Raw genomic sequence first — 19,002 nt, forward strand, 5'->3', positions numbered from 1 at the left:
CTAGACAGTTCTTGAGAGACCTTAAAAGTGTGGTTTTGAACTCTATATCCAGCATTTTGCTTTCCTCCAGTTCTGTCATTTGTGTCCTGTTTCTTTGTCTCCGCATTTTTTATGCTTTCTTGGGGCACCCCCTAGTGGTCTTTGTGTGCAGTCTTGTTGTAGTTAAGCCTTGATTGTTGTAGGTAACACTGGGGTGGGGGGGGATTTGACCTCCAGGCCAACTGACTGTCTACTTTTGCTTTTATTCATGGATTAATAGAAACAAGGATAATTTAGGACACATAACATACAGGACAAGAAATTCAGAACAGGGCATGTATGCATTATGTCGTCATGCTCAAAATTCTAAGGAAATTGGTTTCATAATCATGTTCATGATATCCAAAGAACAGTTATTTACTTTATTATTTAGTGTGTACAAATACAGAAAGATATCTAAAATGTATGTTCACCAAAATATTTAAACAGTTAAATGTGATTCTTGAGGAAAGGGGGAATAATAATTATTTTCGTTTTTTTCTTTCTCTAGTACTCAGTTTATAGTATGCAGTGTACTAAGCACTGGATACACATTATTTTATTCTAGACAACATGAGTTTGGTGTTATCCCATTTCACAGATGAGGAAACTAATGCTAAGTGAGATTAAATAAGTTGTCAGATTTCATAGGTATCAAGTAGACTAGCCAGAAATAGAACCAATGAGCTCATCTGGCTCCAAAAGCTAGTAATCCACCATCATGGCCTGAGGATCAGAATTCAAGATGCATTTACAGGAAAGTAAATGCTGGGTCAAGTTGTCAGTCTCTGGATACAGGAGAAGTAGCTGCTCATGAAGGAGTGACTTCCCTCTCTTCATTCTGAACATGGTTGGCAGGACTTAAGGAGACTCTTCTCATGGGACCCTCCAAGAAAATGACCTATCAGTTTTGGTTGTGCTCTACAATGTTTTTAGCCATCCTATATAATAAAAGCCTAATGTGCTAAGTGGCTGGTCATCTGGTCATCCATTCAACCAATCAAAGCGTAATATGCTAATGATATGCTGAGGCCACTCAACTGCTCGCTATGACATGCACTGACCACCAAGGGGCAGACGTTCCAACCCGTAGGTTAACTTGCTGCTGGGGTCCGGCTGATTGGGATTGAGAGTGAAAGGCCGGACATGCCCTGGAGCCCTCCCACAGTCCCTCCTTGGCTAGCCAACCTCCCGTGTCCCTCCCCAGTCCCTATCGTGCACCAGTGGGGTCCCTTGGCTTGGCCTGTACCCTCTTGCAATCTGGGACCCCTTGGGATGGCGGAGAGCCGGTTTTGGCCTGATCCTGCAGGCATAAAATGCTAATATGCAAATAGACCGAACGGTGGAATGACTGGTCACTATGACGTGCACTGACCACCAGGGGGCAGACAGTCAATGCAGGAGCTGCCCCCTGGTGGTCAGGGCAAGTCATAGCGACCGGTCATTCCACTGTTCGGTCTATTTGCATATTACCGTTTTATCATAGGATGGCGAATTATTTGGCCTCTTTTTTTGTCCTCTCTATACATTTTACTTTTTGTAAAAATGACAAATATAATTTGAATAAGACTAAAAAGAAAGTAATGAATATCAAAGAGAACAGTTGTTTTATCCTTCTTTGAGAGTTAGGTTGGGTGACTCCCTGTCTCTAATATTTGTTGAATGGGTGAGGGAGTGAATGAATTTGGGGAATTAGGTGTGGATTCCTGGAAAAAAAATACACACACACACACACACACACACACACATACATATGTACTGTTCCTGCTCTCAACAATATGGGTAATTAGCTTTAGCTTAAAAAATGATTATTTTTCTAGTCTAGTACACAATTTCATTCATTTTAGTCTATAAGAGTCTACTGTATATCTTGACCTTTACTTCCAATGGACAATGTAACAATAGTTATTTAGTCTATAAAGTGAAGTTCCAGAAATTATTCCCTTAGAAACTGAGATCAATATGTAGGAAGAAAACTCTAGAAGCACACAAGTGCAGAAAGTATTTAAAGGTAACCCTAGAAAGGGAAAGTTTGTTAAGTAAGGAAAAGTTTATGAATTGTAATTTCATTTGATTTTTGCCTCTTTAAAAAAACAAGGAAGATTCACATATGCATAGAAAGAAATTACTCAATCTTAAGCAAAATTACTTTCTTGAAATTACTGACCAATTTCCCTTTTACTTAATCAGATTGTTTGTACCATTTAAACACAGCATGATGCCAAATGAGTAGGCAGTTACTAGGGAATATAGTTCAATGATTTCTCTCTTTAACATCTTGAAAGCTGCTAAAAAGAGTTATCCACTCGGCATATGTTTGCTCTTGAAATAGTCCAGCAACGGTAGTGATAACATTTTCATTGGTTATCTTTTCAAATAGTTTGTAAGTGGAAACGATTACTGTATGGAAAGAGAACCCTTCTCTTGGAAAACACCTGGACAGTGAAAACTTTCTTCTACCTGGTACCAGACTCCCTCCTTCTTCTCTAGACCAGACCAAGTAGAACTTACATTTCATAGTGACTCTCTTTATACATTACCTTCATATTCATTCACCTTGTTCAATGCCCACCTCACCCTAAAGTATTCTTTATCAGTAGAAACTGTCTTTACCTTGATAAATATAAACTTTCTATGTGTGCTTTTTCTTAAGTTATGCTATTTTTTTAAGTTTCATTTTTATTCAACTCTAACATTCCATTCCTGTAAGCCATTAGAATTTTCTCTGGACTGATTTGCAATATGTTTGGTGTTTGCTAGCAAATGTGGAACTTTTCAGTCCGTGTCCTTTCTCTATGTGATAGAAGATCTAATTACCACCCAGCATGAAATAGCAGCTGAAATGAAAAAGGCATCAAGACAAGGCACTGGCTTCACTTGGAGCCACACAGCTACTTCCTTTATGCACGTCTCAGCTAGAGAGCAAAGGGAAATACCATTCATTAAAGTAACTCATATATTAAACATTCTTTTCCTCCCTGGATTTAAACTGAAAGGGGATTTGTTCAAATCTTTATGGAAGCAAGACATTAAACAAATATTTTTAATTTTCTGTGGCATTCATTAAGGTATCCTTAAATTATGTGAAATATTTCCATCATCAGGGTTGCTAGACATTGTCCCAACACATCTTCTTGACATGTAAACAGATAAAACTAACCATCTTTACAGAAATGAAATAAAATCAAGTGAATCATTAATCATTTTTTCATAAGGCTTAGAATTTTACTCAATTTGGAGCTTTTGGATTCTACATCTGGAAAAAAATAACTATATATATATATGTGTGTGTATATATATATATTAAAAATCATTTGTCATCTTAATATAGTAGTTTTGGGGCTTTTTATTTTCTGGAATAAGTTGGGGGATTAACCTCGCAGGGGGAAAAGATAGATAATACTTTACTTTTTTAAATTACTGTGGTTTGACTTTTCAGTTATTATATTGTCCACAATTACAAAGGTAGATACCAGGTGGTATTGTGGGGTGTGGAGAAACACTCTTCCTACAGTTTGTATGTATTGGGCACAACTCTGGAGGGAAAGCAACTTTATAAAAAATGGAAATACTAATAATGCCCTAGCCGGTTTGGCTCAGTGGCTAGAGCATTGGCCTGCAGACTGAAGGGTCTTGGGTTCGATTCCAGTCAAGGGCACATTCCCAGGGTTGCAGGCTCTGTTCCCAGTTGCGGGCATGCAGGAGGCAGCTGATCAATGATTCTCTCTCATCATTGATGTTTCTCTCTCTCACTCCCTCTCCCTTCTTCTCTGAAATCAATGGGAATATATTTTTTTTAAAAAGGAAATATATATGTCCTTGACCTAGCAAGTCCACTTTAACGAACCTATTCTTGAACATATGGATAAAAATGTTTCTAGTGATATTATTTGTAATATAAATAGAAAAAATGCAAAAACAATTATTATTAGGGGAATATTAAATAAGTTATGATAGCCCTAGCTCAGTGATGGCGAACCTTTTGAGCTCGGCATGTCAGCATTTTGAAAACCCTAACTTAACTCTGGTGCCGTGTCACATATAGAAATTTTTTAATATTTGCAACCATAGTAAAACAAAGATTTATATTTTTGATATTTATTTTATATATGTAAATGCCATTTAACAAAGAAAAATCAACCAAAAAAATGAGTTCACGTGTCACCTCTGACACGCGTGTCATAGGTTTGCCATAACTGCCCTAGCTGGTATGGCTCAATTGTTCGGAGCATCATCTCATACATTGGAAGGTAGTGGGTTCGATTCCCAGTCAGGGCACATGCCCAGGTTGCGGGTGCGATCCCCGGTCAGGGTGCGTATGGGAGGCAACCAATCAATATTTCTCTGTCTCTGTCTCTGTCTTTCTCTTTCTCCCCATCTCCCTTCCTCTCTCAATAAATAAATAAATAAATAAATAAATAAATAAATAAATAAATAAATAAGATATCCAAATCCAATGTACCTCATTCTTTTAAGTAGCTGCTCTTAGAGAGAATGAAATACATTTGCATGTACTGATAAGGAATATTCCAGAGAGACTAAGTTCTTGGGTGGAAGGCATTGATGGGAGAGGCATACTTTTTATGTGCTGTTTGACTTTTCTTTTACCATGTATATGTGTTAGCTTTCATAATTAAAAAGAAATTTCAATTTTTTCTTTAAGGACTCCGCCCAGGAGAGTGTTATCACTCGAGACATTCATCGGACCTTCCCTGCACATGATTACTTTAAAGACACAGGAGGAGATGGCCAGGAATCGCTCTACAAGATCTGCAAGGTAGGACCCTCGGCCTCAGGTTTTCTAATGGATTTTATAGACTATCTTTCAGGAACCCATCTGAAGGAGTTTGAGATTTCTTACCGTCTTCCTTTCTTATGTGCTCTGTGCATGTTCTCTGCTTTACATGGAAACTGCCAGACCCTCAGTCCTAGGTCCTGAGGTATCTTTTTGGCTGCGTGTTCAGTGCCCACTTGTGAGGAAGAGGCACAGTATAGCCTCAGTTTGGCTCTGCTGCAAACAAAAGGGAACAGAAGGTCCTCTTCAGGCCACTGCAGTAAACGCTCAGTGGAGTCCCCATCTCCCTGCCCTTCTGACAAGATAACGTGATAGTTGTCTCGATTTTTGACAGTAAGCAGGATTAAGTATTGTGGCACCTGTTATTGATATAATCTGTGTTATCACAGCGTTCGTCTTCGTGCAGTTTGTATGTCCCATTTTGAAATCTTTCTTCTCCCTCATGGGTGGTAGGCCTGGAAGAAAACTGTTTCCTAGCATTCAGTACATATGCTTGGGTACAAAATATTCTGTCTCTGTTAGTGGAAAATACTCATTAGACTATTATTTGTTTCTCTAGGTCATATCAGAAATGCAGAATGACCTTTTTAGTCATTATATGAAGTTAACTCCTCATATTGTCGATGCTAAGCGAGGCCAAAGACTCAAAATTATGAAAGCATTAAACAAAGTTGCCCCTTTCCTCACACTTAAGTTGCCCTATAATGTGTGATGGGTATACTCAGCATTATCCTCATCTACCATTGCGATAGAGATGAACAAACAGTGAACTTTCCAAAAATCTTGTAAAAATATGGAGAAATTTGGCTAATTTGTAAGTTAGATAACCAGTTCCTCAATAATCAGATTTAGCCTTTTGAGCATCAGAGATGAGCCAGTAGGTAATCGAAGTATACTCACATATCGACATCATTGTATATTTGCTGTTTTTTAAATGGTGCTTATAAAAACACTTGCCTGCATATGCTAACCAAGCAGGATTGATATTTAATTGTGCAAAGGGCTGGCTCAGCTTTCAGTAAAGTCATCCTTGCATGTTTGTGGGTTAGCCCTCCGCTCACTCCTGTCTTGTTTAGTCTATATTATCTTTTCTTGTCTCCTGATGGCCTTATTTTTGAGGATTATAAATATATACACTGATCAGAAATCTATTTTTATATGGATGTATCATTCAGAACTAGAAGTGCATAAATAACTGAAAACCTGAGAATGTACTGATTTCTAGAAAGTGATACATCTTTTAGTTTTAAAAATGTCAAAACCATCCAACACCACAAAAAAAATGTATAATGTATTTATTATATGCTTGTAACAGGAAAAGGTAATTATTAAAAATATTTTCTAACTGTTTTGAAATTCTACAGGCTAATTAGCTTCTGGCTTGTGTAAGGCAGATATCAAAATGTATGCAGTTTCTAAGTTTATGTAGAAGGGCCTGGCTTACAGGATATAGAACAACATTTTCCGCTTAGCGTTGACTATGTTTCCAACCTATCAGTGACTTTTCCCTCAATTTTTCTCTGATTGATGCTCGGTATTTTTTTCACATAACTAAACAGATGGCTCCATGTGCTTGCAGCCTCTGACTTAGTTTTACTCTATTGTACTAAAAACAGTATTTGCCTCATTATGTAATATTTAGAGAGAGGGAAATATCTGAAAAATTACTAAACACAAAAATAAAAGTTAAACAGTTGGTAAATTTAAATACTTGCTACTCCTTTCTTTGATATTGCAGGATAATAATCCAACCTTGAATTCATTAAAAAATATTCATTAGTAACTCACTCATGTAGCCATTTTACTAGATTTTTATCAATGTAGATTTTGAAACATGATTAGTTTTAAAAATTTATGTTTATTGTTGAAAGTATTACAGATCTCCCAAGACCTTCACTGCATTATTGTCTGTCCATGGCAATTAGACAGTTTTAAAAGCTGTTTCTGGGTAAAGAATATTATAAAAATGTAGCGCTAAGATACCTTAATTGCTGACTAAATTGCACTAAATTTTGTAAAAATTGCAGAGAACAAAGGAACCACATTAAAAACATTTTAAAATTCAAGATAGTAAATATAAATTGCTGAGGGTTATAATATTGTACTAAAATATGAATTACTTAAACATAAGTTTACAACAGTCTTTGATAATGGAGGAGAGCAGAGATGAACATATCGGAAAATGTTTTAGAAACCAAAATTCACTGGAGTCCTACCATGAATTAGCAGTCAAGTGCTCATAAAGGGAAGCTCAGGTGGTGGTGATAACTCACAAATTGCACAGCATACTTATGAAAAATTTAGACTTGAGTATTCTCAAGTTTGTACACCCTGTTTCCTTTGCTTTTTGCATTTAGTTTGAACCATAGTCTTTCATTTTATGGCCGCCCCATGTCCCCAAAAGCTATTGTATGTGACTTTCAGGCCACAGAGTCTGACCTACCTGTTCTATCATTTTAATTTCTAGAATAATATCCAACATTATACTTCACACACTCAGCAGTATACCTTTGAGTTTACATTCTGGATACCTTGCACAAAACCAAATAAACATTCATAATACATTGATCTAAAATCAGCCGTTTTGTTATATAATCTTGAAATAATGACAGTTTTGCTTCTTCTTACCAATTTCTTTTTTTCTTATTCTTTTTCCTGTCTTACCGCACTGGCCAGAACCTCTATTATAGTGTTAAAATGAAGCATGAGAGTAGACATCCATGTCTTACTCCTGATTGTAAAGGATCAGCATCAGCATCTAATGCTGCATCACTAAGAATAGTGCATCTTATTCACATCAGCAACACCCATATAAACCTTTTTTTAATACAGTGCCTCCATGTGCCTTATAATAATTTCACATTTACAGAGTGCTTTCACACTTACTACCTCATTTATTTCTGACAACTCCTTACCCGTAAGGCCTGTACGAGAGTTACAGTATGCTCTGCTCTTAAATTGAGACAGAAATTAAGAGAATTTCAATTACAATAAGTATTGAAACCAACGCTGGTTTCAAGGATACAAGAGTCTGACTTTGTACCTGAAGTTTTCTGTGGCTCTGGTGAGATGAGAAATGGCCTGAACTGTCAGGTTAGAGGGAACACAGTTAAAAACCTGCTGTCATGTTTTAATGGCCCTGTCAGTTTCAGCTTTTGCCTTTTAATATCATTTTCACAGTAGGAGGAAATCAAAATGGTTCAAAGATTCTTATGTTGTCATAAATTTATGTGTGGAGTTGAACTGGAGGTATAATAGTAGAATTCATAGGATTCTGAATATGTAAAGGTTTGGGCTCCCCTTCCACCCTTCCTCCTTTCTGTCTTTCAATAACATGTTTTAAAATAGTGTCCTTCAAAGGAAGAAAAATGTGATACCATCCCAGGTGTCTTTAGCACTTTTCTAATTTACATATGATGTAAATCTGTTTTCTGTTGGGTGACAGGTTGGTGCAGTTTAAAGGACTGAGCATCAGGAGATCTGGTTCTGGTCCGGATGCTTCCCCAGAAAAACCTAAGATTTGGAGGAAAACCACTTTTCAGATTTGCTCCTAATGAGAGTATGGGGTCTGATAAGATTATTCTACTTCCAATTTGCTATGATTCTTAATGTTGTTTTCAAAGTTTTCCTAAAATATAACAGATGAATTCCTATGTCAGGTATTCTATCTCTCAATACTAAAGCTATAAGGGAGTGTGATTTAACTTTGAATATTTACCTGGCTTTCTGCTGTTGTGTTTGGGTGTGTGTTTCAGGAACACCTGAAATGGAATACATTTAGTGACTTACTTTTAGATAACTTCTTTTGATGAGCTTTCTTTTTCACTTTATTAATGGTATCTTTTGATGAATAGAAGCTATTAAAAAAGTGAGGCCCACTTTATTAATCACGTATTTTATGGTTAGTGTTTTGGTATCCTGTTTAAGAAGTATTTGTCTAATCTAAAGTCATGAAAATATTCTCTGATGTATCTAGACATTTTATACTTTTGCTTTTTACATTGGAATTATGATCTATCTAGAGTTGGTTTTTGGATGAGGTAGAAGTCAAGGTTCATTACCCCCCGCCCCATATGTATCTCTAATTGATCCATAGTTATTTTTAAACAACTATTCTTTCCCCTACTGTATTGCTACAGCATCCTTTTTATAAGTTAGATCCATGTATATGTGGGTTTGTATCTGGGCCATTCTTTCTTTTTTGGGAGTGGGAGCAGGAGTTGTATTTCTTTTCTTTTTTTACTGAATATGTTTGACATAATTATACTCACTGCATATTTAAAGTACACAGTGTCTTAATTTGATACATTTCTGTATTATAATATGATTGCCATTGTAGCAATATTTAGCATCTCTATCACATTACATAATTATCTTATCTTTTTAGTGGTTGGATAATTAATTTTTTGTGTCTTATTAGCAAGTTTCATGATTGTAATAATATATTATCTATATTCATTATATTGTGCATAAGCTCTCTAAGGCTAATATCTACTCTTTGCAAATTTGTACCCTTCATGAATATCAATCTTAGTCTCCCCACCCCCACTCCCTGGTAAACATCATTTCACACTTGGTTTTCAAGTTTGACTTTTTTTTTTAAGATTCCACATATGCGTGATATCATATAGTATTTGTCATTTTTCTGTCTGACTTATTTCACTTAGCATAATGTTCTCAAGGTCCTTCCGTGTTGTCTCAAATGGCAGGTTACCCTCCTTTCTGGCTGAATAAGTATGTATATACACCACATTTTGTTATCCATTCATCCATCGATGGGCACTTAGGTTGTTTCTATATCTTGGCTATTGTGAATAATAGTGCAATAAACATGGGAGTGCATAAATCTCTTAAAAATTCTGGGTTTTTTGTTGTGTGTGTGTTCTTTGTTTGTGTGTGTGTGTGTGTGTGTGTGTGTGTGTGTTTTGGCTGAACCATTTTATTCTATTGATCTATTTAGATATCTTTGCACCAGTGCCACACTATTATAATGATAGTAGCTTTATAATGTCTTGTTATCTTGTATTGTTGGGCCTACAACTTCGTTTTGCGTCAAAATTGTTTTTACTATCTGGTCCTTTGTAGGTTCATATTTTAAAGTTAGCTTGGAAGTTTTGGAGGGGGAACAAAACACCTTTGAAGATTTTGATTGGTGTTCCATTGAATTGATATTATGCTAATTTTATTAGTTTTTCAAAGAATCAACTTTGGCTTTGTTGATTTTATTTGTTCAATGTTTGCTTTCTATTTCATTGCTATCTGCTTTTATTTTTTTAAAAATATGTTTTCATTGATTTCAGAGAGGAAGGGAGTGGGAGAGAGATAGAAACATCAATGATTAGAGAGAATCATTGATTGGCTGCCTCCTGCACAACCTCCACTAGGGATTGAGTCCACAACCCAGGCATGTGCCCTGACCAGGAATAGAACTGTAACCTCCCAATTCATAGGTCAACGCTCAGCCACTGAGCCACACTGGTCAGGCTGTTCTTATTTTTATTATTTTATTTAAAGTACAATAACTGATGTCCTATGAATATATTCTTATTTCTTTTGATTTTTATTTACTTTCTCATGTTTTCTTCATGCTTGATTGTTTTTAATAGAATTCTGGATTATATGAGAATTATAAAGGTTTAGATGATGTTTATTCCAGAGTAGATTCCTTGTTCCTCTGGTAGGAAGATGGAGTATTTGTGGGAGGTGGGGGAGGGAACTCTTTGATTCAGGTTTGACTTTTTCTTGTATAGAGACCTTTCCAGGATCTTGACTAAAATCCTGAGGCATTTACTAGAGACCTTCTTCTTTGGTCGGTCCTCCTTCAGCCGTGTCCTTGACATTAGGAAACTATTGAAATCTCTGCTCATTTATATTCTCAGTATTTTTGCAGGCCACTTTTCCCAAAATTTCCACTTCTTTGAGACATTATTTAGCTCCCATGAAGAAATAGGAGTGATCAAATTTTCACAATGTTCCCCTCAAACGTTTTGGTACACAAGTAATTGGTTAACAATTTCAGATTTTTCTAGGGGAGTGGGGAAATTTTCATGATCCTTTTGTTTACATTGGGATAACGAGGGTACCAGATTAGCATACTGATAAATCTTAATCTCTCAGAGTAAGAGTTTTACTTAGTTCTATTCCTTCCTTTAAATCATCCATTTCACATTTTCCATTTTAGAATTGTCTAATTCTGCTACATTGCCAAGGGCAATGTTTATAGCCATTCAAAACAGCAAATGCACACTCACACATATATACATACACATATAAAGAAGCTTCATGGCGTGTGTGTGTGTGTGTGTTCATGCTTAACTCTTGCTTACAATATCTCAAAAACATTTTATGTTTGTTAGTATCACTAAAGTCCTTCATAACGGATTAGCTTCGTGTTTAAATTTTGTGGTCCTCTTTAATATACATATTAATAGGATAGACTTTCTGAGTCAGAGCTCAACTAAGAAGATAGGATGTTATTTTAAATAATGGATTTTTCTTCTGAAACTGTAACCGTGAAAAGGTCAGGGTTGTGAAGCTGGAGTCCTGGAAAGAGAATGACCGATCTATAATGCTTTTGAGAGTATCTGAGGAGAATTTAAAATTTCCTTTGTGTGCTTGGTCCTATAAGCTTTCCTTGAAATAGCTTTGTAGTTTCTGTGGAGCCTGTGGTCTTTCAACTGAAAGGCTAATTGAAGCCATCACACCATGACTATGGAATATAGAAAGGAAATGGTGGGATTCTAAGGATGATACAAAATGTTTAAAATCAGAGTACAGAGATTAGTGTTTACCCTATGGGCTTGATTATAGCAACTTTTGAAATAAAAAACAGTACTCTTTGAGGAAGATAAGAAGTTAGATTACTTTTTAAAATAGAGAAAAAGGAAGAACAAAATGAACCTGTAAAGACATAGCACAAGGAGCCTTCACATGAAATGCTGCTTATGGCGCCTCCTGCATTTATGGATTTTTACACCATAGAGATCTATTTCTATTCTAGATTCAGATGCCTTCACTATCCTAAACAATAAACGCGCAGTTATTTCTGAGTGAATTAGTTATGGAATTATGGGGACCTGTTTCCTGTTTACTAATTATTATGCAGTTGGCAATATCTTTATAACTCTAAAGCCTCCTCCTTAACCAGACCTCTTCCTGCATCTTTTAAAGACCTGGGAAGGGTGTGAATCTGAATTGCTTTCCACCTCCTCCCCATCTGTCCAGATCTTGGTGCCCACTTCCCTTGTGAAGCTTGTCCTACCCACTTCTACCCACAGTGATTTACAGATTAAAAATACTTTCTGAAATTTAGACCATTATTATGGTTTATGTTTTGAACATCACCTGATTAGTTTCATTTCAGTCTTTGAGGGAAGAGGCTACCTCTGACTTTTTTCTGTCTCAGAGAGCAGAGTGCAGTACTAGTTACACAGAGTCAATATAATTAACTCAGAGGTCTTGACTCATGAAACTGACAGTGTTATCTTAGGTTTTCTAAGAAACTTGTAACAACACAGGATTAAAGATGTAAGCAATATATTCAGGGGAAATGCCTGTAAGAGAAAATGGGGGGATGTGGTAGGGGGAAGGGGAGAGCTAGGAGAACATGGACTCCAGTGCTCGTCTGACCCCAAGGGAAGAAGAGAGGGAGGAAAGTTGGATGGAAGTGTCTAAGACTCTAGGGTTCTTCGAAGGAAAGTTTGGCAAGGCCAGTGGGGAGTCCTCAGCCACAGTTGCCTGTGAGGTCCCACATCTGCCGAAAGCTGGCCTATCTATGTGTTCTTGCTGTGCTCAGTCATTGGCTGGGAGCAAACCTTGCGAAGTGTGGCTCAGGTGCAAATGCAGGATGGGTTTCAGAGCACAGCAGTGGAGACCCTCTGCTAATTACATCCCCATTGATGGAGATCTGGGAGACATATTTTCATGGTCATCATACTGATATTTTAGATAACGTTTAATATATAGAAACTCTAAAAGAGCTCTTTATTTCTATCACTTTTTTCTTCTGTAAAGTAATTTTATTCACACAGATTATTCAGGATAATTTCCTAAGATTACGGCTGTTGCTTAATTTTAGAGACTTTGTTGAGGATAGCCTTTATGTATTATATTTTTTAAATCAAAAGTCCAAGAATGTAAAAGAAATACTCTGAGTAACTTACCATTATCACACAGTAGTTCACTTTTAATAGAGGCAATTTTTTAAGGTTATGGTAGTCTAGTTATTTTACATTTCCTTCTTTAAAAAAAACAACCACACAAGTATATCAGTTCAGTTCTAAATTGTTGCCAAGGGCCTTTTTTTTGAAGTGTTATATAAAAGGAAAGTTACATCTAGGAAGCTTGCCAGCTCTGTTAGATAAGAAAATGGCTTTGTGAGTGAGTATCAGTGAGTACATCTAGCCTCTATGTTTATCATCACCAGTATTTAGATTATTTCATGTCAGTGAACCTATTTTCACAGCTTATGTAGATACTCTGCTTTTACCAGCATATAGGACAAACTTAATAACCATTTTTAAAGCCTCAATATTTTATTATTACAATCAACAGACAAAATGATTCTGTCAAATCTATGTACATATGTATATTTCCATGTCTATATATTTTTTAAACAATCTCAAACCTGCAGGAATGTTGTAAGTACTGGAGTTTGGTGTTTTCCACTATTTGAGAGTGATTTGCCATTATGGTGCCACACTGACCCCCAAGTACCTCAGGGTGTTTTCTAACAAGCAAGAATATTCTCCCACATAACTGTAATAGAACCTAGAAATCATGAACGTAGCATTGATATATTGCTTCTGCCTAAGCTTTAGACCAATTGTCCAAATAATGTTCTTTACAGAAAAGGAGCTAGTTCAGACTCACACATTTCATTTAGTTGTCGTGTCTCCTTGATTTCCTTCTGTCTGAAACAGCATCTCACTCCTCCCTTCACTTTCCTGTTGGCACTTTGGAAGATTACAGGCCAGTCATTTTCTAGACTGGCCCCCCCATTTGGGTTTGTCTGATGCTTCCTCATGGTTGGATTTGGGTTATATATCTTTGGCAGGACTAACAGAAGAGATGACCTGTTCCTCGCAGGGAGCACACTGTTGCATTATTGCTGACTGCTCACTTTGATCACATAAATAAGATGTTATTTATCAGCCTTCTGCACTATAAAGTTACTTGTTTCTCTTTGTAATTAGCAAGTACTTTGTGTAAGGTCATTTGTAACTATGTAAATATCTCATTTCCCATCAGACTTAGCATTTATTTATCACCTGCAAGTGTCATCTAAAAGTCAGACTGAACAGGAGTCTGGCCAGAGAAGCAAGTAAAGTGAGGAGTGGGGAGAGGTTTGGTGCAAAGAGAGGCATGTTTTGAGTAGAGGGAAAGGATTCACTTTAGTTCAGTTGGAGAAGGCTTAGACTAGCAGTGCTTGGAAGAACTCCAAGCAAAAGAACTTGCTAGAACACTATGTTTCAAACTGTGAATCGTAAAATCAATTTAGTAGGTGGCCTCTGAAAAAGTCATTTTTCCTACTAACCTAACCCAAAACTATAAAACAAGTGGAAAGTAAGATAAATGCAGACTGATTTGCACTGTTATCCTCAGCTCTCTGGTGAGAGAGTAGTCTGTGGACTCGCTGACTTCATACCATCTCTCATTTGTGGTGAACCTTGATTTCGTTCTTTTTGTTGTTGTTTTGTTAATCCTCATCCAAGAATAGTTTTTACATTGATTTTCAGATAGAGTGTAAGGGAGGGAGGGAGAGGGGAGAGAGAGAAACATCAACGTGAGAGAGACACATCAATTGGTTGCCTCCCACATGTACCCAACTGGGGCTGGAGATCGAACCTGCAACCTAGGTATGTGCCCTTGACTGGAAATTGAACCGGCAACCCTTTAGTGTAGGGGTTATGCTCTAACCATTGTGAAACACTGGCCAGGGCAACCTTGATTTTTTTATTGAACTTCTCTTGTAGCACAAACAAGCATATAAATAGCACACTTCTCAATAAATGTTAAATATATTTATGTAATGATGGATCCAACATTTGTCAAAGTGACATCAGCGTTGATGAAAAATGATAGACTTTTGGAGATCCAGAGATCTAAGGAATCCTCCACTTACACATCTTTCATGGGGAAGGGAAAGCATTGAATATCTATTTATCACTCATGCAACATGCTCTGTCATCAGCAAATCCCAGGATTCTGTGTTCATGAAAAAGGCAGTGACGGAGCACCACCAGAAATGCTGCAAATAGAGATAATATTAGAACCTTCTCCCTCTTCTTCAGCTTTGTTCTCCTCTGTTCTCTGTCTGCAATCCTTCTTCCAACTCCTAACACACACCCAATATACCACACACACACACACACACACACACCCATGAGCTCTGGGTACAAGTACAAATGAAGCAATCAGAAATATAACTGTATAAAGCAAAGAACATTTAAAAAGTAAAAGAATGTTAATTTATCTTTTAATTTTTAAAATTCACCAGAGCTCTGGCAACTGATGATAATGAAGAAAAGCTCTTTTCAGATTCATTAGATAGTGATTTCATGGTCTAATTTTTCTCTCATTAGGAGAGTGTGTGATAATATCATCATTAGCAGAAGAAGGTTAAAAGAGAACAGTAGTACTTCAAAAGATGCCATTAAGAAAAGGAAAAGGCAGGGCACAGACTGGGAGAAAATACTGGCAATGCAGTCTAACAATGGGTTTGTAAACTGAACGAAGTCTTAGGAATCAATAATAAAAGACAGTCACAAACGAATATGTATTAATTGCCTAAAAGCACTTGATATGCTCCACATCATTAACCATCAAGAAAATGCAAGTCAGAACCACAGGAATAAATAAAAGGAAGGAGACTGGCAATATCAAGTATGGACAAGGATGTGAAGCACTGAGTACTCCTACTTAGCTGTATTGCTGTAATCATTGTACCACTACTTTGGAAAACAGTTTGGTATTTTTTATCAACTTAAACATTCACTTATTATTTGAACCCTGACCTTCCACTCTAGGTATTTACCTAGTGAAAATGAAAACCTATATCCACCAAAAAACCTTGTGTATACAAAACAACTTTATTCATACTAGTAAAAAATGGGAAAAAACAACAACAAATGTTCAATCAATGGGAGAGTTGATAAACAAATTGTGGGATATTCATGCAGTGGTATACTACTCAGCAATAAAAAGGAATGGGCTACTGATACCTGCAGTAATATGACAGAATTTCAGGAACATTATGCTGAGTAAAAGAAGCCAGGCACAAAAGAGTATATGTTATATAAATCCATTTATATGAAATTCTTTTTAAAATGCCAAGCTAATAATATTGATATATTGTGATCAAATCAGATCATTACTTGCCTGGGTTTGACTGCAGAGAGGCGTTGAGGCACATTCTGAAATGATGGAAATATTCTGTAATGATGGGTTACCTAAATGAACCAACTCAAAGAATTGTGCAATTAAAATGTGTGCATTTCATTGAACACAAGCTATATATTTCAGTAAAAACTTTTTAAGTAAAAAAAGAGCTCTAGACCAGTGGTTCTCAACTTGTGGGTCGCCAACCTGTGGGTTGTGACCCCTTGGGGTGTCGAACGACGCTTTCACAGGGGTTGCCTAAGACCATTGGAAAACACATATTGTTTTTGTGATTAATCACTATGCTTTAATTATGTTCAATTTGTAAGAATGAAAATCCATCCTGCATATCAGATATTTACGATTCATAACAGTAGCAAAATTACAGTTATGAAATAGCAATGAAAATAATTTTATGGTTGGGGGTCACCACAACATGAGGAACTGTATTAAGGGGTCGCAGCATTAGGAAGGTTGAGAACCACTGCTCTAGACCCTGTACTCTGACTTCTTTGGCATTTGGGAGATAGCACACTTAGTCTCCCTATGGTAACCCTTCCTGATTATCTTTGATAATCACTGCCCTGGACATTAAATGGAAATCCTCTCACTGAGATGAAGCCCAGCACATAGTTGGGATACATGCCCAGGACTCAAACAGCACAACTGGGATGTTTGTCTTTTAGAAATAAATGTAGGAGCACCCGAATGGGTCAGTAAACTGTGACCCATGCTACTTGCTTTTGTACCTCCTTTGAGCTACGAATGTTTTTATATTTTAAGGGGTTTAAAAAAACAAAAACAGTCCAGCCAGCGTGGCTCGATGGTTGAGCATCAACCTATGAACCAGGAGGTTACTGGTTTCTATTCCCAGTCAGGGCACATGCCTGGGTTGTGGGCTCGATCCCCAGGATGGGGCATGCAGGAGGCAGCCAGTCAGTGATTCTCTCTCATACTGATGTTTCTATCTCCCTCTCCCTCTTCTTTCCTCTCTGAAATCAATAAAAATATATTTAAAAAACACAAAACATGCCACAGATGTATGTGTTCCTCAAAAGTGAAAATACTTACTCTTTGTACTTTTACAAAAAAGCTTACTAATTTCTTTACTCTTTGATCAGCACACCATGCCTACAGTAACTGAGTCAATTTCTTAAAAACTTCTAATGAGTATCTTCTTTAAAAGTTATGCTCCAGCAGCTTGAAGTGCTAAGTGGTATATATTATGCATACAACCTTGTTTCCTTTCCTCTGAAGATAAATATGAACGCTGAATTAAATGGTATGACAGCTGTTTCCCCAGGAGCATTGGATTTGCTATGAATGGGCCTCTTTGGTTCTGTACCTGCCATCTTGGTTAGAATGATGTTAACGATTGTGAATCCAGAACATCTGTGAGACTCTGTTAGCCATTCTGTAAAACATGCCAGCTAAATGTTTCTGCTTTGCCCCAGTGGAATAAATGGGAGGAGTCATTTTTACCCGTTAGCCTTCTGGAAAGTGGGAGAGTAGCTTAGAAAATGTTTGAGAAGGCTATAGAAAGTGATTATCTTGTCTATTAGATTAGAGGATCCTCACTACAGATTTAGCAACATTAAGTTGAGTGCACTAGAACCCACATCAACTCAGGAACTTCCCACCTTCTCCAGTCCCTAGTGCCTGCCTCCCGTGATCTCATTTGCCTGATGACAAACCACATGGATCTTTTAAAATTAATTTAGGTGCTCTGAGCATCTCTTTATTCCAAATGCTAAAGATGAACCTGAGGATAATGGTACATCTAAAATTGCTTTAGGAAAGGTGCTGCCTCTTTGGGGATGCTTACAGATGGGGATCCCCATCATGACCCACGCATTCACGGTGAAGGACCAGAGAAACTGTGGTGACAGTGCATGGGCAAGAACAAGCAGCAGCCTGATGTGAGTTAACCCCTAAGTGAAAGTCTGTGAATGTTTATGAGACTTCTCTCTCCTTTCTTCAGGCCTACTCTGTCTACGACGAAGACATTGGGTACTGCCAAGGACAGTCTTTTCTTGCTGCTGTATTGCTTCTGCATGTAAGTAATTTTCCATGTGATAAATGGTATGGTGCTGCCAAGTTTAGTTTATTTTCTACTTGGTTTTGTCCTCCCTCCTTATTTTCCATTTACCTGATGGAGATGACACATGGCATATCTTTTTAGAAACGTACCTTTGGTGATAAAGTAAGAGATCTGAAGTCTTTTTGAAGTCAAGAACAGGACAGTTCCTCATTAGAATTAATTTTGTTGGCTAGAAGGGAATAAAGTGGTTATTTGGAGTTATTTTTAACTAGAACCCTCTAAAATTAAAGAAGTCAATGTAGCTGCCCCAAAATGAGCAGGTTCAGGACCATTATGAAGGAATGTGACAAGGAGGCCTTTTGTCTTTTCTGTGACTTATTGTTGTATACTCTCTTTCTTCTCAGTCACTTTTATTTAACAGAATATTCCTTGAGCATCTGTTGTCAGTCCTGGGCTAGTGGGTGGGATTACAAATATGAGTGATTTATGATTTGTGCTCTCAAAGGCCTCATGGTCCAGGGTGGGGCACAGAGAATGCAGGCACATGCTTATTATTTTTATTTCTATGTCTTTATTGATTTTCCTTATGTTTATTAAAGAACTTATAGTGTGCTTAGTGAAAGCAACACACAAAGTAAGAGAATTATAGAAGAACTATCCAACCCAGAACTTTCAGAAAGACTTTCTGGAGGAGGCAGTAGCTTTGCCAAGACATAAATAATTGAGGTTGGGGGAGGCAAGACGAGAAAGGGAGGGAGTAGAGATTGTG

The 19,002-nt window shown here is 37.1% G+C and overlaps 1 protein-coding gene across 1 annotated transcript in view; it reads left to right on the forward strand.

Moving 5' to 3' along the window:
• Window positions 1-19,002, forward strand: part of RABGAP1L (RAB GTPase activating protein 1-like) — a 391,910-nt gene that overhangs the window by 215,907 nt on the left and 157,001 nt on the right. Inside the window, 2 exon segments of the mRNA XM_015566064.1 lie at window positions 4,682-4,795; window positions 18,174-18,248. Coding sequence (XP_015421550.1) covers window positions 4,682-4,795; window positions 18,174-18,248 — 189 coding nt within the window.

This window comes from Myotis davidii, unplaced genomic scaffold (assembly GCF_000327345.1).
Source record: "Myotis davidii unplaced genomic scaffold, ASM32734v1 scaffold580, whole genome shotgun sequence".
Lineage (NCBI taxonomy): Eukaryota > Metazoa > Chordata > Mammalia > Chiroptera > Vespertilionidae > Myotis > Myotis davidii.